Below are 24,242 nucleotides of genomic sequence, written 5' to 3' on the forward strand. Positions count from 1 at the left end.
ACATTTGTATTTATTACTTAGATAGTCATCCATGTAATAGATAAATTAGGCTGTTGTTTCTGATACATTACTTCTGCCTGCCAAAGTATATCTGAATTCTGATTTTGACATCTGATGAACTGGGCATCCCTCCCAGCTTTTCCTCATTTGAATATCTGATTCATTTTCCCTTTTCACATTTATTCAATTCATTACTTTAAAAAAAATTAACAGAACAGAACTTGAGCTAATAATCTTTCCACATTCCATTTAAGAGATTTTTCTCCCAATTGTTGTCAACCTTCTAAGAATAGTCATTCAGCCAACTATGAATCTACCAAATTTTAACACTTTTCTTTTCACATTTTTCCATCTTCTTGAGGTTACCATGAAAGACTGTAAAATGCTTTGCTGAAGCCAAAATATACTAGAGCTACAACAAGAGGGAAGAGGGGGATGAGGTTACTCTGGTACAACATTTTGAGTAAATCCACACTGGCTAAAGGCAATCAATGCTTCTCATATCATGATTCACTCTAGACTTGTGCTTGTGAACAGCATAAAGTTCACTACCCTGTAAACTGGTAGAATTAACCTCTTTGCCTTTCTGAAAAACAGGACAAAAGAGCCAAACAGTATTTCAACATCTCTCCCTTTTTCCAAAATTCCTCAACAATTACTTAAAAGTATTTCGTCAATCACATCTATAAATGATTTCAGTAGCCTGGGACATAAATTGTCTAGGTCAAGAGACTTTGACTCATTTAGAGAAATCCTTGGGCTTTAACTTCCATTTAATGTGTATCGATTGAATAGTCAGTTAGAAGTTAATTCCCTTCTCCAGAAGACAAATAAAACAAGTATAGTGAGCATGCTCTATGACCTCTCTCCACCAGATTGAGGCAAGCTACATCTCCCCCACACGAAATTATGGGCATCCCAGTGGAGATGGGGTATCTCCTCTCATGCCATCAGCTCTAGCCTCCATTCCAGGTGTGTTTCCCCCATCCTTACTCTTAGCAATTAATGACTAGCACTCAGTTCCACTTGAACAATTCACTTTTACTAAAGGAGTTCTACTTCAAAGGTATAACAACATCAGAAGTGCAGATTCTCAATACACACTTTGGGAGCACTCCCCATGTATCACGTTGGTCCCTATGGGTAGAAGGCTCAGATTTACTGCCTAGCACTGATCACACTAAGTTCATGTCCAAAGATGGCATCACAGCTGGATGAGTCCCTACCTGTCTCAGCTATTGATGGGCTGGGTCCCAAAGGTCACTCATTCCTCTTCAGTGTCACATCAATATTGGAATTTCTGGCTGCACATTTCAGCACAAACTCTACTCCCAGACTTGCTGGAGGTTCACTCTCCTGATCTTTTGAAACTGACAAAATTGTAGAATCTAATCTCCTTCACTCAGAAATGGGAAAAATAAGTGTAGAGACAAAGAGAAGAGAAGAGACCTAAATGCCTGGGCCACATGTTGGCCTCAGCTGGGAAGGGCATGAGATCTCCCTCCTCACAGCTTGTCTATCTTCTCTTATATGAATCCCACCAGGGAAGAAAAAGATCAGATAGAAGTACGAGGTTCTGGTCAACTAGTGCTGCCAATTCCAGCCATGCATACAATCAAAGAGGCTCCTCTTTGCCATATAGTCAACAAACTAGAGCCAGTTACAAAATGTCTACAAATTCTCCAATGTCCTAGTAGGAACTGCACATGGAACATATACTATCTTTTCTGCGTTGAGACTGCCCTATCAAATTTAGTTCAAAAAAATTTGTTTATCCTTTAGCCTTCTAAATATTATTCTCATATTATTCCTTAGTTATATGCCCCTGCTTCCATCTTTTATACATCTCTGAAAAAAAAATCTAACCTCGGGTTTTTTTTTTCTTTCTTATATTTTTCTTCTGTCTTGGTTTTTAAATGGGAAAGGCAATTAGCAATAATGATCCAAAAAAAAGAGGAAAATTCTAACATTTTTTCAAATGCACAGCAGAGAATAGAGGAAAATTCAGAAGAAAGCATAGACAAGGATAGTTTTAATTTTTATAATTTATTATATTTCTTTTTTTAAAAACTAACCATACAAAATGGAGATTCAGAGTTTCATAAAGAATCTACTTTTTGTGGTTTTGCATGTGAAAATGTACTTTCAGGGTATTTAAGTTCAAAATAAAAACTAATTTTTTTTGGGGGGGAGGCATTCAGGGTTAAATGACTTGACCATGGTCACACAGCTAGTAAGTGTCAATTGTCAGAAACAAGATTTGAAGATGTTCAATGCAAAGGCTGCTGGTGGTGGGGTGGTGGTGGTGGTCCTTCATGACATCAGGGCAATGTCATGACTTGCACTGAATTGGATTTAAGTGAGGGAGGGCTGCACAAGGTCACCAACATCACCCTCTCCTCCAGAGCCATCTGGGTTCAGTGGCAAGATATACAAGTATGATTGGAGATGGCCCTGGATGTTTTTAAGGCATTTGGGGTTAAGTTACTTGCCCAGGGTCACACAGCTAGTAAGTGTCTGAGGTGAGCTTTGAGCTCAGGTCTTCCCAACTTCAGGGCCAGTGCTCTACCCACTGTACCATCTAGCTGCCCAGTGCAAAGGCACAGAGATGAGAGATGAATGTTGTAGGTGAGGCATAGCAAGTGGGCCAGTGGGGTTGGACTATAAAGAACATGCAGGAGAGTCATGCCTAAGTAGACAAGAATGCTAAGAAGGGTCAGATTGTGAAAAGCTTTAAATATCAAGCCAAGAATTTATGGTAGAGATGATAGGGAGAAACTGGAGTTTATTGAAGAGGGACTAGACATGGTGGTGATGATAATAATAATTAGCATTTATACAGTGTTTGCTATTTGCCAGACAATGTTCTAAATGCTTTACAAATATTATCTCATTTGATCCTCACAACAACTCTAGGAAGTAGGTGCCATTATTCTCCCCATTTTACAGTTGGGGAAACTGAGGCACAGAGGTTCTGAGGCTGCATTTGATCTCAGGTCTTCCAGTCTCCAGACCCAGCACTTTCTCTACTTTACCACCAGTTCCCTTACCTTGTGCTTTAAGAAAATCGCTTTAATAGCCAAGTGGAGGATGGAATGAAATGGAAAAGAGCTCTGAGCCAGGAGACAGTGACAGAATCACTAAGTGATGAGAGGGCTTGAACTAGGGTGGTGACTGCATGAGGGGAAAGACTATGAAATATATATATGAGAGATGAGCGGACAGAACAACAGGATTTGATGTGTGAAGAGTGAGAGGAAGAAGTCAGTGATGAAATTGCTGAGTCATGGGAAGAATGATGGTGCCCTGAACTAAATAAAAGAAGTTCAAAGGAGTTTTAAGTTTGGTGGTAGACTGAGAAAAATTTTAATATTAAACAGATGCATAGCAGATGTTTGATTCAAGAAGAAACAGGGAGCCAATGAAACTTCTTGAGCTATGACGAGTTCCAAGCTATGCTTTAGGAATACCAATGGGAAAAGAAGGGAGGGGTTGTGAGGGAAAAAGAAGAGTGGAAAATGACTACAAAGTGATAATGCCTAAATCCCTTCCAGCTCTAAATCCTTTGACCTTCAAAAATAGTTCTCAACTTACCAAAAGGTAATATTCCAAAAGTCCACTGTTTGGCAAGTATTTGGAAATTCAGATATAGTTTATCATAGTAAAAAATATGAATAGCAGTTGGAGTATCAGAGCTCTGCTACATTATGAGTTAAATATGCCTTTTCAGACTGACCTGAGAACATTATCACCATTGGTAAGCAACACTGTTTCTTATGGGAAATGTGTTCTATAGTATTGGACAAGAAGGAGCACAAAAACACCTCCAACATATCTTCCCCCAACTCCAAAGCTAGTGGACACTGGGGACCTGACATACATTGAGAAGGTAACATGATGGTTCTTTCATTCTGAAACTTTGACATTTGAGTCTGATAATTTAAAAAAAAACAGTACTTTTTAGTAGACACTACACTTCATCACCACTAAGCCTCAAGTAGAAAAAGCAAAAGAGATTATTTTCAGGAAGGATAAATCTACAAAATTTTTTAATTTAGCTGAACAGGGCAGTTGTACCTCTTTAACAATTATGTTAAAAGGTTTGAAAACAAGTGGCCACAATAGCTTTTAGTTTTTTTGGTTTTGTTTTTTTTGCAGGGCAATGAGAGTGTGAGAAAATGGGTAGTTGTCTCCTCTCAATGTGTCATACTCCTCCTGACCTGTTTGTAGGACAAAGGTCTCAGATCCCCTCCTCCCCTTCAGGCTAGCAAGGTTACATGGTTCAAGGAGCCCTGGTCTCAATAAGGTCCGCTCCAGAGTTGTATCCATATGAGGGAGTATAAGGTCCACTCCTGAGTTATACCCATACAAGGAAGAGGGGTGGGAATACTGCATTCTGATTAGCTAGTTTTTGCATGTAGATTATAACCCTTGAGTAATTGGACCAATGATGAAAAAGGGGAGGGTCCATTTGCATTAGGGTCTAGCTTTCTCTTTACCCACTAGCTGCACACTAGGGTGCCTCCTTCTCAAGAAAGGGAATAAACAGCCTTTGTCACATCACTGTTTAGCTCCTGAGAATTATTGAAAAGAGGATTGGTTTTCCCTCACAGAGGGTTAAGTGACTTGCCCAGGGTCACACAGCTTATAAGTGTCAAGTATCTGAGGCCAGATTTGAACTCAGGTCCTCCTGAATCCAGGGCTGGTGCTTTATCCACTGCACCACCTACCTGACCCCTAGCTTTTAGTTTTTTGTCAAAACTATTCTCTTCCCTGGTTTAAGAGTCAGAAATTAAAGTTAGAAGGGACCTTTGCCATCATCTCATCCATCTACCCAAATGTACAGATGAGGGAACTGAAGATGAAACTAAAGAGATGAAGGGTACACCTTGGAGAACTAAGGTACCTAAATAAATTTAAGCTGCTGAACTATCATATTAATTATATGTATTAGAAATTCCTACCCTTCCAAGTCCTAATCACAACAAAAAGAATGATACTTTCTTCCCTCGGTTATCTTTAACTCAAAAATTACAAATTGAGGAAAACAGTACTGAGGTGGGAAGGTCGAGGATGAAAAGCAAAATGGAATCTTTGGGCCCTCAGTGGAACAATGCATATAAGTCAACAACTTGGGGGAGAAAGAGGCAGAAACTACACAAAATGTCACCATGCTGTGCAAATGCAATTACTCCTAATATGTGCATCCTTAGTAAATAACTCCTATTAATGCCAATGACTAGATTGTTTTTTACATGTACCATAGCTATAGCACACATCAAATCTAAAGGACATGAAGCTTGATCTTCTGTGAACAAATTGATAATAGTGATATTGTAAAAGCCCATAAATTGGATTGGAATCTACATTAAGAAAAATTATGTTACTAAAGCAATAATTGAACTAATTTTAAGGATGTTAATAAAAAGACTTTAAAAATCATACCTTTTTTTAGGAATACAATAAATTCTTTTACAGTTTGGTCCAAATTAACTCCATGGTAAACAAGAGGCTTGAAATTGCGATGCTCAAAGGAACGTATGAGACGAACTGTAATCGTTGCTTTCTCAGAAGACATGTGAAAAAATGTCCAGGGCCAGCTAAATGCAGAAAAATACACATATAAATAATTAAATCATGATTTATCCAGATAAGATTAGCTTACATCTTGCCAATCATCCCACTGAGTTTCAAGGCCATCTCCTTCTGTTGGGGGTGATACCAGACTAGCTCTCCTAAACTTGAGTCAAATTCCCAACAATGTCAGAGGCTCTCTGACTCAACCCCGGGATCCTCCTGCTTCTGCAACTTCAGGAAATTCTAGCCAGAAACAATCTAAATGCAAAAGAGAAGAAATGAGAGTGGAAGGGAGAATAAGAACCAAGAGTGACATGTAACCATGGACATGAATTTTCAAATAGTTTATTATAAATTATTTATGCTAATACTTCCTTCCACTTGCCCAAAATAGTTAACTATAATTTGGATTTTCATATATCAAGGGAATTCATTAAATGTGACTTAATATTTACAAAAGATACTAGGTTTTAAGTTGTACCATTTGTAAAACTTTAACTGTTGGGGGCAGCTAGGTGGCACAGTAGATAGACACTGGCCCTGGAGTCAGGAGGACCTGAGTTCAAATCCGGCCTCAGACACTTAACACTTACTAGTTGTATGACCCTGGGCAAGTCACTTAACCCCAATTGCCTCGACAAAAAACAAAAACAAAAAAACCTGAACTGTGACATGTTATCTTAACTGCTCATATGGGACAAAATTCATAACTACTTCCCAAAAAGAAATTGATAAAGGGATAAATATTTTAAATAAAGCAACTGAATCCATTTATTGACAGTAGGAACAATCTCAAATACAACTTTCATGATATACTCTATTTTTTTAAATAAAGGAACAAGATGAAAAGGCAGTGTGGTACAACAGAAAGAGTATAAGCTTTTAAGTAAGAGGACATGGGTACAAATGCCAGCTTTGCTAATTATTACCTGGTATGACCTCAATTAAGCCCACTACCTATGCTTATTGGTCCAATCCCTGTCCCCCTCTTCCTCCAGGATATTGTCCCGTGGATTATTCTCTTCACTGTTTTCCTGTCTATTAGCTCTTTTGACACTGCCTACCACCGTGGTCAGGTCGCCCTCATCCTTAAAAATTTTCACTTGATCCTACCAAACCCATCAAGATCTCACTCTTGGTTTGGATTCCTCTTCACTACCAAACTCCTAGAAAACAAAAAAAATCAGGCACACTTTACTGCCTCTTCTGCATCCTCACTATCCACTCAAACCTCTGTCCCTTGTGAAGTCTTGTCTGATCTCCAGTGCTATTCATACTCTCATACTTCAAATAATCTTATATTTACTTGTCTGTTCTATCCCTTATGCTGTTCGTCTTCGGTAGAATGAAAGCACCCTGAGGGCTGGGGCTATTTCAGCATTTTTCTTTTCAGTCTTAAAATCCTTAAAGTCTAGCATAGTACCTAGCACATAATGCTTTTGATAAACGCTATTTGAATGTAATTAACTTAAAGATGTTGGAAGCTGTTTAAAAACCTGTTTTTGCCTACTACGAGTAGCCCAAAATTTCTATTTATTTCATTTTCAATTTGAAACTCCAAATATATTTTCATGTCTACCTAATCTTGACCAAAACAAGTGCTTACGTTTCCTTGCACCAAGTTTTTTTACATAGAGGTAAAAAAAAAAAAAAAACCCAACCCACCAAACCTAACCTTTGCAACTATTTCACAATAGCGGTTGCTTACAGGAAGATCTATTATGCCATAGGGAGGGTATGGAAGCAAGCTGTGCTTTGTGTAAAAAAAAAGACACATTAGGAAAGATAGGAATACTGACATAATGGATTGTCAAATTAGACAATATTTGTGCAGATCTGGCTTACTTTAAAACCTAGATTGTTTTATTTTAAAATATTGTATTCAGTGGGGGTTACTGAATGAAGAGAACAAAAATTCAGAACTACATTGTTAAATACAGTATTGAATAGGAGGAAAATCTGTAAAAGGAAAATAAGTTCCTCCCTCTCAACAGAAGTCCTCACCTACTACTTTACCTAGAAAATAGAAGCCATCTCAGTGTTAACTATTTCCTTACTCATACTCACCTACACCTCAAAGACCTTCATTATTCTCTCTTCTGTTCTTTGCTCCAATCTCTGATAAAAAGGTGGCATTTTACCTTGACTACTCTTGATCCTATTTCCTTGTATCTCCTCTGCTGGCTTGCCCCCTCTTATCAATTCTTCTCTTTCTGTCACCTACCATCTTTGATTATCCACTGGCTACTTTCTTACTACCTGTGGACATGATACATTCTCTTTCCTCCTCTCTTTTTACTTTCTGTCTCTCCTTCTGTGACCTGCAGAACTTCCTACCTGGTTCGGGGGACTAGCTCACCCAAAGAATTGAAGACTCATCATGAATCTTGTCAAATAACAAGAGATTTATTAGGAGTGGAATATATGGTCAGGAAAGAGATCATCTTGGTGACTGTCCTCCTGAAGTAAGAGAAAATTGGTCTTTTGTATCTTTACAAAACAAAAAGGAGGGAAGGGCATTACCAAGAACTGGGAGGGCAGGAACAGTTTGGAGTATTTTGTTTGTCAATCCTGTGCACAGTGTATTGTGAATTGAACTAGGAGGTTCAGAACAGAGGAGTATATAGTTAAAGACAAAAGGATGAATTACAATAAGGCACTGGAGTTTGTGAAACAAAATGTAGCCTATAAAGGCAAAGTATCTCCAATATTTGCTTTAAAATGTTTGTACCCTATAACTCAGAGATTCCTTTAGTAAGTACATATACCAAGGAGTCCCCTGATAAGAAATTCCCCATATATACCAAAATATTTATGGCAACACTTTTTTTTACGATAGCAAAGAATTGGAAACAAAATGGATACTCATCAACTGAAGAATGGCTAAACAAATTGTGGTTCATGAATGTAATGGAATATCACTGTGCTAGAAGAAACAATGAATATGCTGAATACAGAGAAGCATGGGAAGATTTACAAGAACTCCTGTATAGTGAAGTAAGGAGAGGCAAGAAAAACATATACACAATGTCTACAACAATGTAAATGAAACAAGAATGGATCAGGTCCCCACCACACCCCTTTGTAGAGAAGAAAGGTCCACTAGTATGGTACATTGCATATATTTTAAGACTTTTTTTAGGTACTGATAAGTTTTGCTGATTTTTTTTCTCTTTTTATTCCCTTTAAAAATATTATTTGATATATGAGATGGCTCTCTGGGAGGAAGAATCAGAGGAATACTACAGGAAGCTTTGGTGAAATAAAAAGACAAAAGATATCAATAAAATTTGTTATTTTTTAATTCATATAAGAGATGTAACTGAAGAAATAACTCTTCAATGTCCAGCAGCACATTAATATCAAGGAAACCATAAAACATCTAGCTGTGCCATATCTAAAGTCTTTGTTTATATTAAGAAGAATGTCCTATAGTCTATCAGAAACAAAAAATATTGATAACTAGGTTCTCCGAATGTTCTACTCTCCATAAAGAAGTGACTTCATTATAATAAGCACCAAAACACTACAAAGAAAACCACTGTAGTTCAGGAAAGGTCTGCCTAACAATCCACGCTTGAAAAGAAAAATGGATGAAATTATCTAGATTATGACATATATGTGAAGATAATCCATAGTATATCAAGTTGTGTATATGTATATATATCTTAAACAGACAAAAATTATAGCCAATGAGCTAGGCCCAGAATTGAATAGGAAATTTGGCTAGTTTATATTCGATCATAAGTACTTTCAACTATCCCAAACTATTCACTGCAGCAAATGCTCATCATTTTTAACATCTATATTCTCCTAGTGATGCTATAAGACAACTGCAAATAATGCAATATAATCATTTAGGAGAATCAAGATTAAAATAACCCAAAGAGCAACAGAAAGGCATATGGTTTGGGTTAAGAGAGAGTGGTATAGGGGCAGCTAGGTGGTGCAGTAGATAAAGCACCAGCCCTGGATTCCGGAGGACCTGAGTTCAAATCCAGCATCTGACACAAGACACTTATTAGCTGTGTGACCCTAGGCAAGTCACTTAACCCTCATTGCCACCCCCCCAAAAAAGATAGTATGAGTAACTTTGGAGGGAGAAGTTTCACGTTTCACTTGAATGATTGGGGGGCGGGGCCAGAGTTATCTCTGTTTCACAAACTTCTCCAAATAGATATAATGCACCAAACCAAATCCCCTTGGGGAAATGTCTAGCCCAGCTCAGCATAGTGAGACAGGGAGGTCTTGTAGATAGATACTGGGAATGAAGATAGGGTAGGGCCAAGAGCATGCCAAGGGCTGTGCAGAACCTGGGCACTCCCAGACCCATCCCTGGGCACTGCAGTGGGGACAGGTGCCAACTTGTAGCTTTGTCACACAATACTCAGTTCCTGGTCACAGATCCAGGGCAGAGTATCGTTCCCAGGTAGGGAAGCCGTGGGCATTGCACTCAAAAAAGGAAATTCAGAAGAAAGCAGCAATAGCAATGGTGTGGCTTGGACCCCAGGTACAGAGAAGGCTCTCACTTCCAGTATTGAACCCAGCTTGCAGAGGAATAACCAAGGCAACTGAACCAAAAGAACTCCCTAGCTGGCTGATTCATGCTGAGTCCAGCTCAGTTTACTCTTTTTTTCCTTTTGCAGGGCAATGAGGGTTAAGTGACTTGCCCAGGGTCACACAGCTAGTAAGTGTCAAGTGTCTGAGGCCAGATTTGAACTTAGGTCCTCCTGAATCCAGGGCTTTATTCACTGTGCCACCTAGCTGCCCCCAGCTCAGTTTACTCTTGAACTGACACAAACACAGGTCAGCGATTGGCAGAGCTCAGACTATGCAGGCATCAATCAGACTTTGTCCTGGATCAGACTATTTTCGTAACATTGAAAGCTTGCAGGTTCCCAGTCTGTCCTTGAGTTCCCAAAATAACAACACTCACTACCAGAAGAAAGCAGCAACAAGACCAGTCCAAACATTCCCTCCAGGAGTGCAGCAAAGAGCCCAGCCCTAACATCAAGTCCAAAGTCAGGAATATGAGACTATTATTACCAGGGGCCCCTGCTGAGCATGAGACCACCCTCAACCAATCAGCCTGAAGCAGTGTGTAAGGCAGTTCATTTTGTCAGTTGGTAGTTGGAACCTCGTGGTGGTGGTAGTGGTAGTGGTAGTGGTAGTGGTAGAAGAACGAGTAAGGTTGAACTCTGATTTCTCCTTGAGGGTAGATAGGTTTTCCTATTCTTTCAGAGACACTTGTTCTCTAATATATTTTAATAAATGTTTAATGCCTAAACTGTTATCATAGCTAGCTTTCCACACACAGGGGACATGTAAGGTGACTACACACATTTTGTTTTACCCATCACAGGAAGTAGGCTGGAAGAATGGAGAAAAAACCCAACTACATCATAATGAACTATTATAGTGGCAGAGATCCTTAAGACACCAACACAGAGGAGAACGACTCTAAAACAGCTAAAAGCAAAGCCTCAGAGGAAAATATGGCTTGGGCTCAAACTTAAGTAGAATGCTTGGAAAAGATGAAGCAAGAGTCAAAAGGGGGTTATTTGTTGTTGTTTTTAATTATAAATGGAATAAAAATGCCAGAGGAGGTAAAAAAATCAGAAAAGAAATGAGAGCTATGGAATTAACAGCTTGACACAAGAGAACTTTGCCCAAGCAACAAATTCCCTGAAAATTCAAGTGGACGGCTTACCTGTGGTGTACCAGATAGCCAGATGTAATTTCAGGAGCCGGATTCAAGTCATAGTTTTATTAATATATGTGAAATTTACCAAATCATTTCATTCCTCTGGGCCCTCCTCTTCTAAAGTGAGGAAACTGGACTTGATTATCTCTAAGGTCCCTTCCAGCTCTTTGATCCTGATACCTAATTTTCTGTGGGCTAAAAATCAATTTCATGGGTTTTAGAGCTTTGGATTTTGAGGAGGATCGAAGGAGTAAAACTTGAGCTCAAATCCTGCCTCAGATATTAACTGCATTGCACAAGCCTGGGTAAGTCACTTAACCTCTAAACTTCAGTTTCCTCATTATTTCCTGCCATCTCCACACCACGAGGCAGATACTCTGGTCATCATCCTTATCTCCCTTCCACCAGAACTGTGGACTCTGTCCCTGGGACACTAGGCTCTAATAGATGAACTTCTCTCCACACAGGGCAGGTTATCACCTCTCCTCTCTTTCTAAACATCCTTCATGGGTCATGTTCCCAGCACACTGCCCTTGTTTGTATTTGCATCCCCAGTACTTAGCTTAGTGTTTGATCCATAAGTAGAAGTCAATCCTCAACATTTGAGAGTTTAACTTTTTCAACTTTAAGCATTCTCATGATTTTATTAGTAACCTCATGTTTACTGTCATGCTGGCAACCATGCACATCCACAACTATGAACAAGAGAAAAAAATAAGAGGCACAATTCATGCAAGTTTATATCTGCAAAAAAGGAGGAAAGTATTCATAAAAGCGTTCATGAATCTGCTCCAGAAAATGCTAAAGTAACCTCTCAAGTGCACTATGAAAAAACGAAAAAAATGAAAAAGTGGCTAAGTTTGTGGGTAAATGAGATAATGGTCATTCCTGTTCTCACAGGACGTCACTGCCCCTGCCTTGCCTCTCCTCTTCCCTGCATCTTGTGGGTCATTTCACGGCTACTGTGTTAGGAAAAGTACATATTATGAGAATATTTTGTTATAAAAAATTATATGCAGGGGGCAGCTACGGGGTGCAGTGGATAAGGCACCAGCCCTGGATTCAGAAGGACCTGAGTTCAAATCCAGCCTAAGACACTTGACACTAGCTGTGTGACCCTGGGCAAGTCACTTAACCCTCACTGCCTCACTAAAAAACAAACAAAAAAAAGAATTATATGCAGAAAGGTATTTTCAGCAATCTGTAGCAAAAGATTACAGCTCTTGAGAGCCTGACCCCCTATTTCTCATAGGTTCAATGTATTAACATTTGCGTTTTTTACTTTCATGAAGTTTTCTAGGAATGTTATGCCTTTGAAAGCTGAGGATTAACTGTACTTAATAAGTGCTCAATCTGTCCATCTATTTATCTGTCTCTGTAAAATGAGGACAATAGCACTTAACTCACAGGGTTGTTGTAAAGAGAAACAGGTAAAACACTTAGCAAACATTAAAGTACTCTATAAATGTTAGCTATTATTAGAATTAAGAAAAGGTAAAACTCTAGTAAAAGGCTGGGAGGACTGATTTGGGTGAGTCAGAGGCCTTTTAAAAATTACTTCCTTGTTCTTGACTATATTCTAGGTAACTGAGTTGTATTTCTATATAAACAGAGGTAGAAATTATCAAGTATTTTTAATATTGTGATTTTTAGGCAAATCAATACTATTGACAAAAGCAGCCTCCAGATCTAGCACAACAGATTAAGGGATGGAATCACAACTAGTGCAATCCAGTACCAAAATGGGCTATCACTAGCTATCTTCAGAGATTGTATATTTACTTAGCTATATGACCATGGGGCTAACCCTTTCTGTGTCTGTTTTCTCATTTGTAAAATGAGAAGGCTGAGATTTCCACTACAAGCCTCACATGGTTGCTGTGAAGAAAATACTTCACAAATTTTAACCATTACATAAATATGAGATCATCACTACTTTAGAAGATATCCATACTTAAGATATGGGTTCACTAAATAACCTCCAAGGTACCTGAAAATTCAAAGATTCATCGATCCCAAGGATTATATCTACAAATGACCTACTGGGGCATAAAAAGCTAAATGAGGAGGATGCAGCATTATCCAAAACACCCATCTCTATGGCTACAAACAGCCAACCATATTACCAGTCATATTTCAATATAATTTGTTTCCTTTGAATTTTTTCAAAAAAATGTTTCCTACATATTTTATTCATTTAAAAACAATATTCTAAAATGAAGTAAATTGGCTTCATCAGACTAGCAAAGGGGTCCATAACACATAGAAAAAAGGTTAAAAATCAGCCACTGGGGGGGGGGAGCGGGGCAAGGCAGCTAGGTGGCACAGTGAATAGAGCACTGGCCCTGGATTCAGGAGGACCTAAGTTCAAATTTGGCCTCAGACACTTGACACTTACTAGCTGTGTGACCCTGGGCAAGTCACTTAACCCCAATTGCCTCACCAAAAAAAAAGAAAAGAAAAAAAGAAAAAAGAATCAGCCACTATGTATAGCTCAGGAGAGGCATCTATTGAAAGCACTGTTTTTCCGGGGTTTTGGCTTTGTTTTGACCTAGCCTATTATTTATTTCATTGATGTAGGAAGCTGCTGGTGAGAAAACTCCCTCTAACAAATCAGGCTGGCAGCATTAAAAGTATAGGTCTGGGGAGCTGCCAGGTGACTTCCCCATTATTATTATGACCTGGGCCTTGGGCAAATCACTTAGCCTCTCAAGACCTCAGTTCCTTATCCAGGAATAGGGCTGAATGACTTCTGAGGTCCCTTCTAGCTCTAAATCTAAATTGGTAGGCAAATGGTTAGCATTAGAAAAGGTGGTATGGTCTTACAGAAGAAAAATACACTGCCCAATCAGCATCACAGATATTGTGCTAGAAAGTACCTTAAGAGACGATCTAACCCAACCTATTCCAAATTTTACAGGTGAAGAAACTGAGGCCTAAGAGTACATAGGTAATCAGAGTATTACAGCCAGTATTTGAATCTAGGTCCTCTCACTTTAATCCAATAAACTTGTACCTACAGCCCACTAAAAGCTGGGTAAATCACAACTTTTCTGAACTTTAATTTCCTCATCGGAAAAGTTAATAATAAAACTTGCTTACCTACCTCACCTAGTTGTAATGAGCAAAGATATTCCAGTCTAGATCAAAGTTATTTATTTCCAACTTAAGATAAATTTAGAGGTTAAAGGAACTTTACCTATCAGGCAGTCTAACTCCCTCATTCTTACAGATAAGGAAACTAAGACTCAAAGAGAATGGTTCATCCAGTGTCTCTGATATGTATCTTCATCCAGAGGGGAAGGTGGAACAGGGAAGAAGAAAGCTGATAATACTGACAAGTCAAGGCTTGCCTCAAAGGAAAGGAATTCTACAACACACCAATATTTAACCTAATTTGATCCACTTGTGATAGTATTCAAAGATGAGTGGAGTTTGCTTACTTGAAATTGGAGCATCCAGTTCCCTCAACCGACCCCAGGATAAAAGCCCTCAACACTCTATCTGCAGACATTCAGAATATTTCAGTGGTGGGTGGCCTGAGCTGCCACTGGTTACCTAGAATTCAGCTAAGCAAGGTATGTATAACCAGTGACCTGGGGGGCAGCACACATCTAGTACCCTTCCTGTACAAATGGCCCTGTCTGCTAAATTTGTATATTACCAATAAATGCTGTGGTGGGTTAAGAATAACTATGTCCCTGTTCCTTGACATCTCAAATCAAAAACAGTCAATTAAAAGGAGAAAAAAGAAAAACAAATTCACATGGCCATATCCAAAAAAGTCTCTTCCTGCACCTTGGATCCATATAATATGATTCATCATAGGTCCTCTGGAAATATGCATTAGAGAACTGGAGTCCAAGAGAAGGTTACCAAGAAGTAGGCTAGGGATGTAGAAAGTCAGTGCCAGAATGCTAAATAAACTCTTCATCTGTTTAAAATTTTGCCAAGGCTAAGCTCCTAAACTAAGAAATAAAGTTGTTCTTCCTTCTTGCTTCCATCCACGACAGGCCTAAAAACCTGACCATGAATTTCAAACATTGCTTTTGAGTTTCAAACAGCAAACTCCTTTGGGGACTCTACGTGTCGAAGTGGATAAGGCACCGGCCTGAGTTCAAATTTGACCTCAGACACTTGACACTTACTAGGCAAGTCACTCAGTGTCCCGAGTAAAAAAACAAAACAGCAAACTCCCAAAACAATTTTATGAATTGGGGGTTACCCTTAGATACAAAAGTTCGTCCTTACAACAATTTACTTCTATGCACAAGTCTGAGGAACTAATTTATGGGAGAGAGAGGTAGACAATCTAACCAATTAGGACAACTAGGTGGTGAAGAGGGTTGAGCACTGGCCCTAAAGTTGGGAGGACCTTTGTTCAAATCTCACCTCAGACACTTACTAGCTGTGTGACCCTGGGCAAGTCACTTAACCCCAATTGTATTAAAACATCCGGGGGCCATCTCCAGTCGTCCTGCTGTATTATCTTGCCACCAGACCCAAATAACTCTGGAGGAAGGAGTGAGGCTAGTGCCTTTGCACATCCCTCCCTCACTTAAACCCAATTCACTGCAAATCATGGCATCACCCCGATGTCATGGCCCTCTTCAAGAACGACAAACGCCAAGCAGCAGAACCAACCATTGAGTCTGACACAGTTGTGCCGGCCAAGGAAGCAAACAACAAAGCTGGGGAATCCAGTTTCTATCAAGAATGTGGGGGGCTGCTAGGTGGCGCAGTGGATAAAGCACCGGCCCTGGATTCAGGAGTACCTGAGTTCAAATCCGGCCTCAGACACTTGACACGTACTAGCTGTGTGACCCAGGTCAAGTCACTTAACCCCCATTGCCGCACCAAAAAAAAAAATGTGAGCCCGACACGCACTGGCTTCTTCTAGGCCTCAGAGACAAAGAAACTGCTTTTGACGGTAGAGATTTGCTTTCACTATTGCCTATCTCTGACACGCTATTTTCTAACCCGTTAGTACGAGGAGAGGCAGGAGAGGGGGAGGAGAGACGAGGCAGGGAAGGGGGCATAAGGACCTCAAGTACGTCTCCTCCAGGAGAAAGTCTCTTTCTAGGCCCAGGACCCCCGGCACCTGCAACCTTTCCTAAAGGGGGGGTATACTGAAAACCCCAGCCCCAGATTTCGGCATGGCCTCCAACCCGCCCCTCCTCGGGCACCAGGGAGGAAGGCACCCCCGCCTCCAACCAACCCCCTCCCTCGGCCGGAGGAGGGTCAAGGGGAGGATGAGGATGGGCTTCCGCCTCCTCGCCGCCACAACACGGCTAAGAGCGGAGGGACGGGATGGCAGGAGGCCTGATTTTTAGGTCTCCTATTCTAGGAAGGGGCTGTGCCCGCACGCGGCTCCGCCAAGTGATACCCGCTAACCGCACCAACCGCCTTTTTCTGGAGTGCCCCCTCCCATTCTCTCCCCTTCCTTACTGTGCGGTGCGCGCGCCACTTTCACTTCCGCCACCACCTCCCAGCATCCAACTCGGCTCCCCGCCTCCTCTCCGCCTGCTCCTCCTCCCCTCCCTTCAGCGCCGAGCACTACCCAAACTGCAGGCACGCTCCCGCTTCCCCAGGCCAGCCAAAAGCCCCGGAGCATGCGACTAAGGAGAAGGGAGGGACGCCGAGAGCGGCGGAGGAGGAGTGTCCCTCCTGGGCCAAGCTAGGCCACGCCCCCCTTGGAAAGCTGGGCAGGGCTCTGATTGGCTGCACGGAAGTCGCCTGAGCTGAGCCAAGGTTGTAGTCGGGCCCGAGGCGGGGAGCTGGCTTACCCCAGCCTGCTTTGGTTTAGCTTGCAGGTGCTCGGTGGAAGCTCTTGCTTGATCCTCCCCGCCCCACTAAGCCCGCAGCATGTCACAGGTACGAGGCATCCAGCCAGGCTGGAAAACCGGAGATCGACGAAGGGACGGTGGGAGGGAAGAAGGGACCCGGGTAAAAGGGGCTGGCTGCTAAGTGGGTCAAGTGTTGGCTGTCAACCCCCCACTCCCGGGCTGAAATTGGTCTTAGAACCGCCACCGCCTTTCTTTCTCCTTTCCCCCTAGCTGCTCTCCCCGTCTCTTCCTGGTTTCTATTAAGTTAGTTATCTGTGAGCTGTCGCCTTTTTCCTCCCCTGTGGTCAGCCCGAGTTGTTCGTTCCCCCTGGGCAGTGAAGGGCCCTGGGGAAGGAAGGAGAACCGTGGAACTCCAGTTTCTTCGTTTTGCAGATGAGGATACTGAAGACCAGAGAAGGGAAGTGACTTTAACAGTCACAAAGCACGTCAAGCGTCAGAACTGGGACTTGTGGCTCCTAAAGCCAGTTTCTTTCCATCGTCCCGGGGATCTTGGAAGGCTTAAGGAAGAGAGCTGGAACGAGGGAGGGTTGCAGAAAGGATCCATACGCTGGTGAAAACGAGGAAGCATTTAGGGGAGCAGAGATGGGAAAGACTGGTTGTCCCCCAGATCCAGGGCAGTAAGCTAAGAAACTAGCTATGCTGGCTTGAGTACGGTAAAAAAAAAAAAATAGGGTTTGCTTTTGCCTAACGGAGAGGGAGTGATGCTGCCTTTGGGACGAACGATGGCGAAAAGCAGTGGCCGGCAGCCCCGAAAGACAGTCCCGGGAAGGGGGGGGTGGGGGGGAGGCCGGAGGAGGACGCCTAAGATTTGAGCCTCGGAGCTCCCCTTCTCCTCCCTGCCTTGCAGAGCCTCCTGGGGCAGTGGGACAAAGTTCATCTGTGTGTGCGTGCGTGTGTGTGCATGTGCGTGCGCGCGCGTGCTTTGCCCGGTCCAGCCTTGGCAAAGGAAGGAGCTCTCCACCTCCCCTCTTTGCGTGCTGTAGATGGACTGGTGGTCATCAGTTCCTTCTCTGCAAACCCCGCCTCCCTCTCTCAGCTGCGTCTCTTGCCTAGATTCTTCCTCTTGAAATCTCAGGGCACCCCTCCCGTTCTTACAGATCCAGCTCTCACGCTGGTGTATTGACCATACGGAACCCCCTCCGGGCCAGGGCTAAAAAAAAGCTGGATCAACAACTTCTGAGTGATTGTTCCCGGAGTATAAAGGGCTCCCCAAATTAGGATCAAGAGCTAGAAGGGACCTTAAAAGATCACCTTATACAGCACGCCCTCCCCCCTTTACAAATGGGGAAATGTTGTCCAAAGGAATTGTCCAAGACCATACGTGGAGGTCAGCAGCAAAACTGGGGTTAACATTCAGGTTCTTCTGACTTTAAATCCAGTGGTCTTTCCGGTACACACCTTCCCCCCACCCCACAAAAAAAACTGTTGCATTTATATAGGGCTCTAAGGTTTTTGTAAAACATTTTACAAATATCTCATTTTATCCTCACAACCACTCTGTGAAGTTGAGGCTATTATTTCTATTTTTCCTGATTGGGAAACAATCAGACTAAGCTAGAGTAAGTAAATTGCCCCGGGTCACATTGTATTAGAACTCTGGCTGAATTTCAGTTTATCTGGTGACTGGGGCAATTGCTTTGAACCTTTCTGAGTGGCGGAAAGTAAGAGTTAATCCTCTCCTTCCTTTCTTCCTGCCAATTAGGCTGAATTTGACCGAGCTGCTGAAGAAGTAAAAAACCTGAAGTCCAAACCAGATGATCAGGAGATGCTGTTCATCTATAGCCACTACAAACAAGCCACAGTCGGAGATGTAAATACAGGTACTGGTGGATGTAATTTTGGGCAGTTTTGCATTAATGTAAAGTTGGTTATTGACAAATAGGGTAACCTTGAATGAATAATGAAACAACTTAAACTGGCGATATTCTTGTTCCTTTCAAAGTAATTGCTGGCCCTTATATTCAGTGTAGTAGATATTAAGAACTCAGATTGTGGATTGGTTTTAAATTAAAAGGGGAAGAGACTTCATAGAATAATCATCACATTTCTGTGGCATTGTACTTAGAGACTGTACTGGTCTCCTAAAAGCTAAATCAGTGCCTCCGTGGCAAAAGTAGTATAAAATTGACAGAGCTAGAAAAGAACCTGGGGTCTAACCTGTGTCATCCTAAGAAACTGGTGGCCTGGGGAGGTAAAGTATCTTCTTGCCCAAGCTCACACAGCTAGTTCCTTTTAAAACCCAGCCAAACTGGCTTGTCCTGCAGTCCCAGAATGGAACAGGATTCCATTTAGAGCAATCAAACTGCAAATATTTATTAAGTGCCTACAGTGTGCCAGACTATGTTGGGGATATAAAAAAAGGCAAAAGGTTGTCCCTGCCTTCAGGAAGCTTACAAGTTAACAGAGGAGATAACATGACAATAAATATATATACACGAAGCAAGCTATCTACAGAATGAATAAGAGATGATTAACTGAGGAGAGGCACTGGAATTAAGAGCCACCCTCTTAGGCTTCAGGTGGAAGGTGAGATTTTAGAAACAAAGCAAGGTCAGTAATGGGAGCATTTGACAGCTAATAAGAAAATCTGGCGCAGCTAGGTGGCACAATGGATAGGGCACTGGCCCTGGATTTGGGAGGACCTGAGTTCAAATCCAGCCTCAGACATTTGACACTTAACCTGTGTGACCCTGGGCAAGTCACTTAACCCCAATTGCCTCACTAAAAAAATAAATAGATAGATAAATAAATAGAAAGAAAATCTACTCTTGGGAGCTAATAGGAGCTCCTCTCTCTTTTTAGACTCTTTAGAGAGTTTAGTGATCCAGTTTCCAGAGTAGGAAAGTAAAAAGGAAGCACTACAGAACAAATATTTCTGCTACCTTGCTACCTTGATCATGATCTTCCCTTAACCCTCAGCAGTGCCCTGATCTGTCCTTTTGTGATTTTACCGAACATGTGTGACAAGAAGGGATTGGAAGGCAGAACTAGGCATCAAAGATCCTATTCCTAGGAATGTTTGCAAAATATCAATGTTCTTTGAACTGTTATATTTTGGCAGGTGAAGCCTTAGAGTTTGGCTTTGTAGCATGGACTAATCAGTTTTGTGATAAGACATTTGCCTTGAGCAATCTTGATTTGTTCCTAAGTCCCTCCAAGCTCTTTCTTGACCAGTCAGTGCTGTTTCAAAAAGTTGCATTCTGAAGCAAGGCAGTTTAATAATGTAGTTTGGGCAGTCGAAACAACTTGTGGAAGGACCTTTCTAGAACAGCAGCACCTGAACTGGAGTAATTTCCTCTTCCTGGTAGAGAAACCACTTCTAGTAGATCTTATTTGGGTGTCTATTGAGTGCCCAGCACCATACGAGGCACTAGGGAGAGAAAAGAAGAAGATAAAGGTGTAGTCACAGCTTTTAAAAACCTTACAATCCAGTTGGAGACAGACACAAAATAGGATGCCCTGCCAACAACACTAGACCTGAAGTCAGAAGACATGGTCATGCTCCAACATGCTACTACTGTTTCCTAGATGTGTAACCTCAGCTAAGTCACTTAATTATTCTGCGTCTCAGTTTCTTCATTCTTTAAAATGGGATATTTGAAATAAAAAAATAAAAATAAAAAAAGAACAGGGGCAGCTAGGTGGAGCACTGGCCTTGGAGTCAGGAAAGCCCGAGTTCAAATCCGGCCTCAGACACTTAACACTTACTAGCTGTGTGACCCTGGGCAAGTCACTTAACCCCAATTGCCTCACTAAAAAAAATATAAAAATAAAATGGGATATTTGTACACCTAAGGATAAAATAAGGTACAAATGAGTAAACCAGAAGAGCCTTTCTAGCTTTAGACAGCATGGTAAAGTGGAAGATGCATGGACTCTGGAGTCAGGGGGACAGGGGTTCAAATCCCTTGGGCTTTGCTCTGCTTTTCTGGTTCTCTTCTCTGCTCATTAATCTGTAAAAGGAGGAGATTGAACTGGATGGCTTTTGAAGACCTCCCTTGCTAAAAATGTGTGAATTATGCAAAGCAGTATCTAATCAAGTGTGATGTTGCATGGTCCAGACAATAAACATTTCATTTTGAGCCAGGCTAGCCTGGGAATGTTTTGCGCAGGAAGTGGTAGGTGGACTTGGCTCTCCAGAATTGCCCCTGGAGGGGGAAAAATGCCTTTCTGTTGTAAAAGCACCTCCATGGAGACCCAAATGCTTTAAAAGTGGTTAGGGAATACTGGGATGTTGCTCTGACTCAGCAACATAACCAAGTACTAATTCCTGTTCAAGAATTTTCTAGAAACCCTGGGGTAGAAACTACTTGTCTTTAGTATTTGAAGAGCAATTCCCCTGTGCACAAGTCTGCTCTCATTAACTGTGGTTGAGGGTTATGGCTCAGTGTCAGCTTGTAATTGCCCAGCCTTGGCTCCTTCCAAAATTTAGGCTGTGCCTTAAAGTACAGCACTTGGTTGCCCTTCTCTCCTGGCATTTACACTGTGCATTGAGCAAGCAAGAAAATGCTTGAATTTCCCATATGTACAGTCTGCTAGTATAAAGTTAGGATTTACTCCTCCAAAAAACCTTGGGATTAGTATTTTGTGAGTAGTCGTCCCCCATTTTCATTTTGTCTGGTTTGTAAGGGAGGGGTTTGTAAGGTGCAGGTGGACTTGACACAACAGTTTCCTTTTTATCAGGAAAGTTGCTGAAAGCCATAGCCCCATTCAGTAAGCACTTATTAATTATGTGGGGTGTGCCTTTGGGATCATAAGCCTTCCTCAGGTATTTAACTTGGGTTCTCCTCCCCCCTTTTATTTTTAAGATCGTCCGGGTATGATGGACTTCAAAGGCAAGGCTAAGTGGGATGCCTGGAACGCTTTGAAAGGTAATCATCTATGTTCTAATCAGCTTCTTTAAATCTCATGTTGGTCAGTCCTGAAAGGGAGCTTTCGTTAGGCGATATAGATCGACACTTAATACGAACCTGAGTGAAGAAAATAAACTGTGTGGGATGTGATTTGACCCTGAGCTGTTCAAGGAATAAACAGTCACTCACTTCCTGTGATAACTTTCCCCAACATAGTAGAAGTAGAAGGGAGATGTCAGGGCCACTAGAAGTATGTTGATAGTGTCAGGACCAGTGCCATCCACTTGCCCCTATTTCTTACGAGGAAGTGTCATTCAGGGTAAGAAGGTGAGCTTCCAACTAGAGCCAGCATGGATACACTCTCATTATTCTCTTGTAACCACCCCCACTACCACCACTTACAAGAACGGTGGTGGGGACTAGAGACTTAGAAAGCAGCATCGACAAGGAAGTGGCCAGGCCCCTGCTTAATCAGGTGACAGCTAGAAACCTGCCAAAGGGACTGCTAATTTGGCACCGAGGTCCCCAATGGCCTTTGTGTTCCTGTTGGCTCATTCCAAATGCTGCCTCTGTCTTCATACAAATGAGAAGTCCTTGGCCTCAAGAAAGGACTGTGCCAAACCCCTAGAATTTTCATGTAACTGAAAAATAAAGAACAGTCTTCTTCATTGTTGTTTAACTACTTGTTACTCAGGGATCCCCCTTCTATTTCCTCCTCCCTTCACCACCAGTGTGCTTCCCCTTTGGCCCTTCTCACCCCCCACCCCACCCCCCAACAACAGAGAATCTGAGTATCTCTCCTCCTTCACAAGTATAATCTTGGACCACATGGTATTCTTACTGTTGGAGCAGAAAGACAAAGATCTGCCCTGTCCCTCTTTAAGAACTGGCTGCTCTTGCCTGAGGGCTTGGACAAATTCAGCATGGATGAAAGAATAAGCTACTAGTTTTGCTCTCTGCTCCTAACTAAGTTACTCTTGGGAGGAGCAAACCCCAAAAAGCATGCTTGCTCAGCAGGCCAGACTCAGCTGTGGGAGAGGTGGGGGTGGGGGTGGGGGTAGGTCACTGTGACTCACTTTATTGACTGTGAGTGAAGGTCCCACTTTATCTTCTGAGAAGTTTGAAGACACAGTCATGCCAGTATACCATTGCTTGCAGTACAGACAGCCATAATAATAATGCGGGAGCAAAATGTAGATATGTTTTCTCAGGTTTTTGCAATACCTGACAAAATCTCTGTTGCTAATTTACAGGGAAATCCAAAGAAGATTCCATGAAAGCTTATGTTGCAAAAGTTGAAGAACTAAAAAGAAAATACGGAATATAAAAGAAGCTCAATTCAGACATCAGCCATGCACTTGGAAGCTAAACTAAAATAATGCTTTGCTTTCCTAATCCTGTGGTCAAAGTCAAACCAGTGTAAATAATGTGAAGCAGTAAGAATTGTCATGGCTACTCAAGGCCCATCAGGTTATACAGCTGTCTAGCTGTTGAATAAGAGAACGAAGCAGTTGCTGATCTTGGCTCAGTACCTTTCTTTTATCTGTAAATCAATAAAGTGCATTTGTTACTTTAAGCTTTGTAGGTGGCCCATAAGTTAAGGGAATTTTGCCATCTCTATCCTACACACTTGAGCTTGTGCCTTTATTAGGGACTAAGGGAGAAATCAAGTTCATGTGTTCAGCAAACATTTAAGCACTTAATACATGTAAGAGTCTCTGCCAGTGCCTGCCTTTTAATAGGAAAGATAAAAGTATAATAATAAAAGCCAATATGTGAGAAATCTCCTAATAACTAGGACTCACATAGCAGAAGACTTTACAGGCGGCAGCTAGGTGGTGCAGTGGATAAAGCACCAGCCCTGGATTCAGGAGGATCTGAGTTCAAATCCAGCCTCAGACACTTGACACTTACTAGCTGTGTGACCCTGGGCAAGTCACTTAACCCCAATTGCCTCACTAAAAAAAAAAAAAAAAAAAGAGTGCTCTGTATAGAATAACGTATGAGAGAAGACTGGAAAAGGAGAAAGAGGCCTTGGTGGCCAAATGGCTTATGTTGGGTCTTAGAGGCCATAAGAAGCCACTGGAGTTGATTGAGCAAAGGGATGACATTAAAATCTGTGCTTAGGGAAAATAACTAATGGAGGATGGATGAGAAGACACTTGAGATGCTATTATAAGAAGGGGAGATCTCTGCATCCCCCAAGATAATTTATTATTAACAATTATTTCTCACAGAAGTCACTGTGAAAGATTGGGGCAG

General features: G+C 41.7%; 2 protein-coding genes across 4 annotated transcripts in view; one reads left to right on the forward strand and one right to left on the reverse strand.

Annotated features, from left to right (window-relative positions):
• C3H2orf76 (chromosome 3 C2orf76 homolog) overlaps window positions 1-16,914 on the reverse strand; it is a 54,831-nt gene extending 37,917 nt beyond the window's left edge. The window contains exons 1-2 of one of the 3 annotated variants that reach the window (XM_043994834.1): window positions 16,730-16,914; window positions 5,446-5,600 (exon numbers count right to left, since the gene is read on the reverse strand). In XM_043994834.1, coding sequence (XP_043850769.1) covers window positions 5,446-5,600; window positions 16,730-16,776 — 202 coding nt within the window. In that variant the 5' untranslated portion in view covers window positions 16,777-16,914. Of the gene's footprint in view, window positions 1-5,445; window positions 5,601-11,287; window positions 11,749-16,729 lie in introns of those variants that run through there. The other 2 variants (XM_043994836.1, XM_043994835.1) reach the window with 2 other exon arrangements.
• An 83-nt stretch (window positions 16,915-16,997) lies between these two features.
• On the forward strand, window positions 16,998-23,556 carry DBI (diazepam binding inhibitor, acyl-CoA binding protein). The gene is made up of 4 exons (XM_043994837.1): window positions 16,998-17,155; window positions 18,830-18,947; window positions 21,936-21,998; window positions 23,234-23,556. Exons 1-4 carry the CDS (start codon window positions 17,147-17,149, stop codon window positions 23,305-23,307), a joined length of 264 nt encoding a protein of 87 aa, XP_043850772.1. The 5' UTR covers window positions 16,998-17,146; the 3' UTR covers window positions 23,308-23,556.
• Window positions 23,557-24,242: the final 686 nt, after the last annotated feature.

This window comes from Dromiciops gliroides, chromosome 3 (assembly GCF_019393635.1).
Source record: "Dromiciops gliroides isolate mDroGli1 chromosome 3, mDroGli1.pri, whole genome shotgun sequence".
Taxonomy (NCBI): Eukaryota; Metazoa; Chordata; class Mammalia; order Microbiotheria; family Microbiotheriidae; genus Dromiciops; species Dromiciops gliroides.

What these genes read in the sequence shown, in the direction of transcription:
- DBI (XM_043994837.1), top strand. An exon ending in AGTCGGAGATGTAAATACAG is followed by an intron (nt 18,948 to 21,935) that starts GTACTGGTGGAT and finishes TTTATTTTTAAG; the next exon opens with ATCGTCCGGGTATGATGGAC. An exon ending in TGCCTGGAACGCTTTGAAAG is followed by an intron (nt 21,999 to 23,233) that starts GTAATCATCTAT and finishes GCTAATTTACAG; the next exon opens with GGAAATCCAAAGAAGATTCC.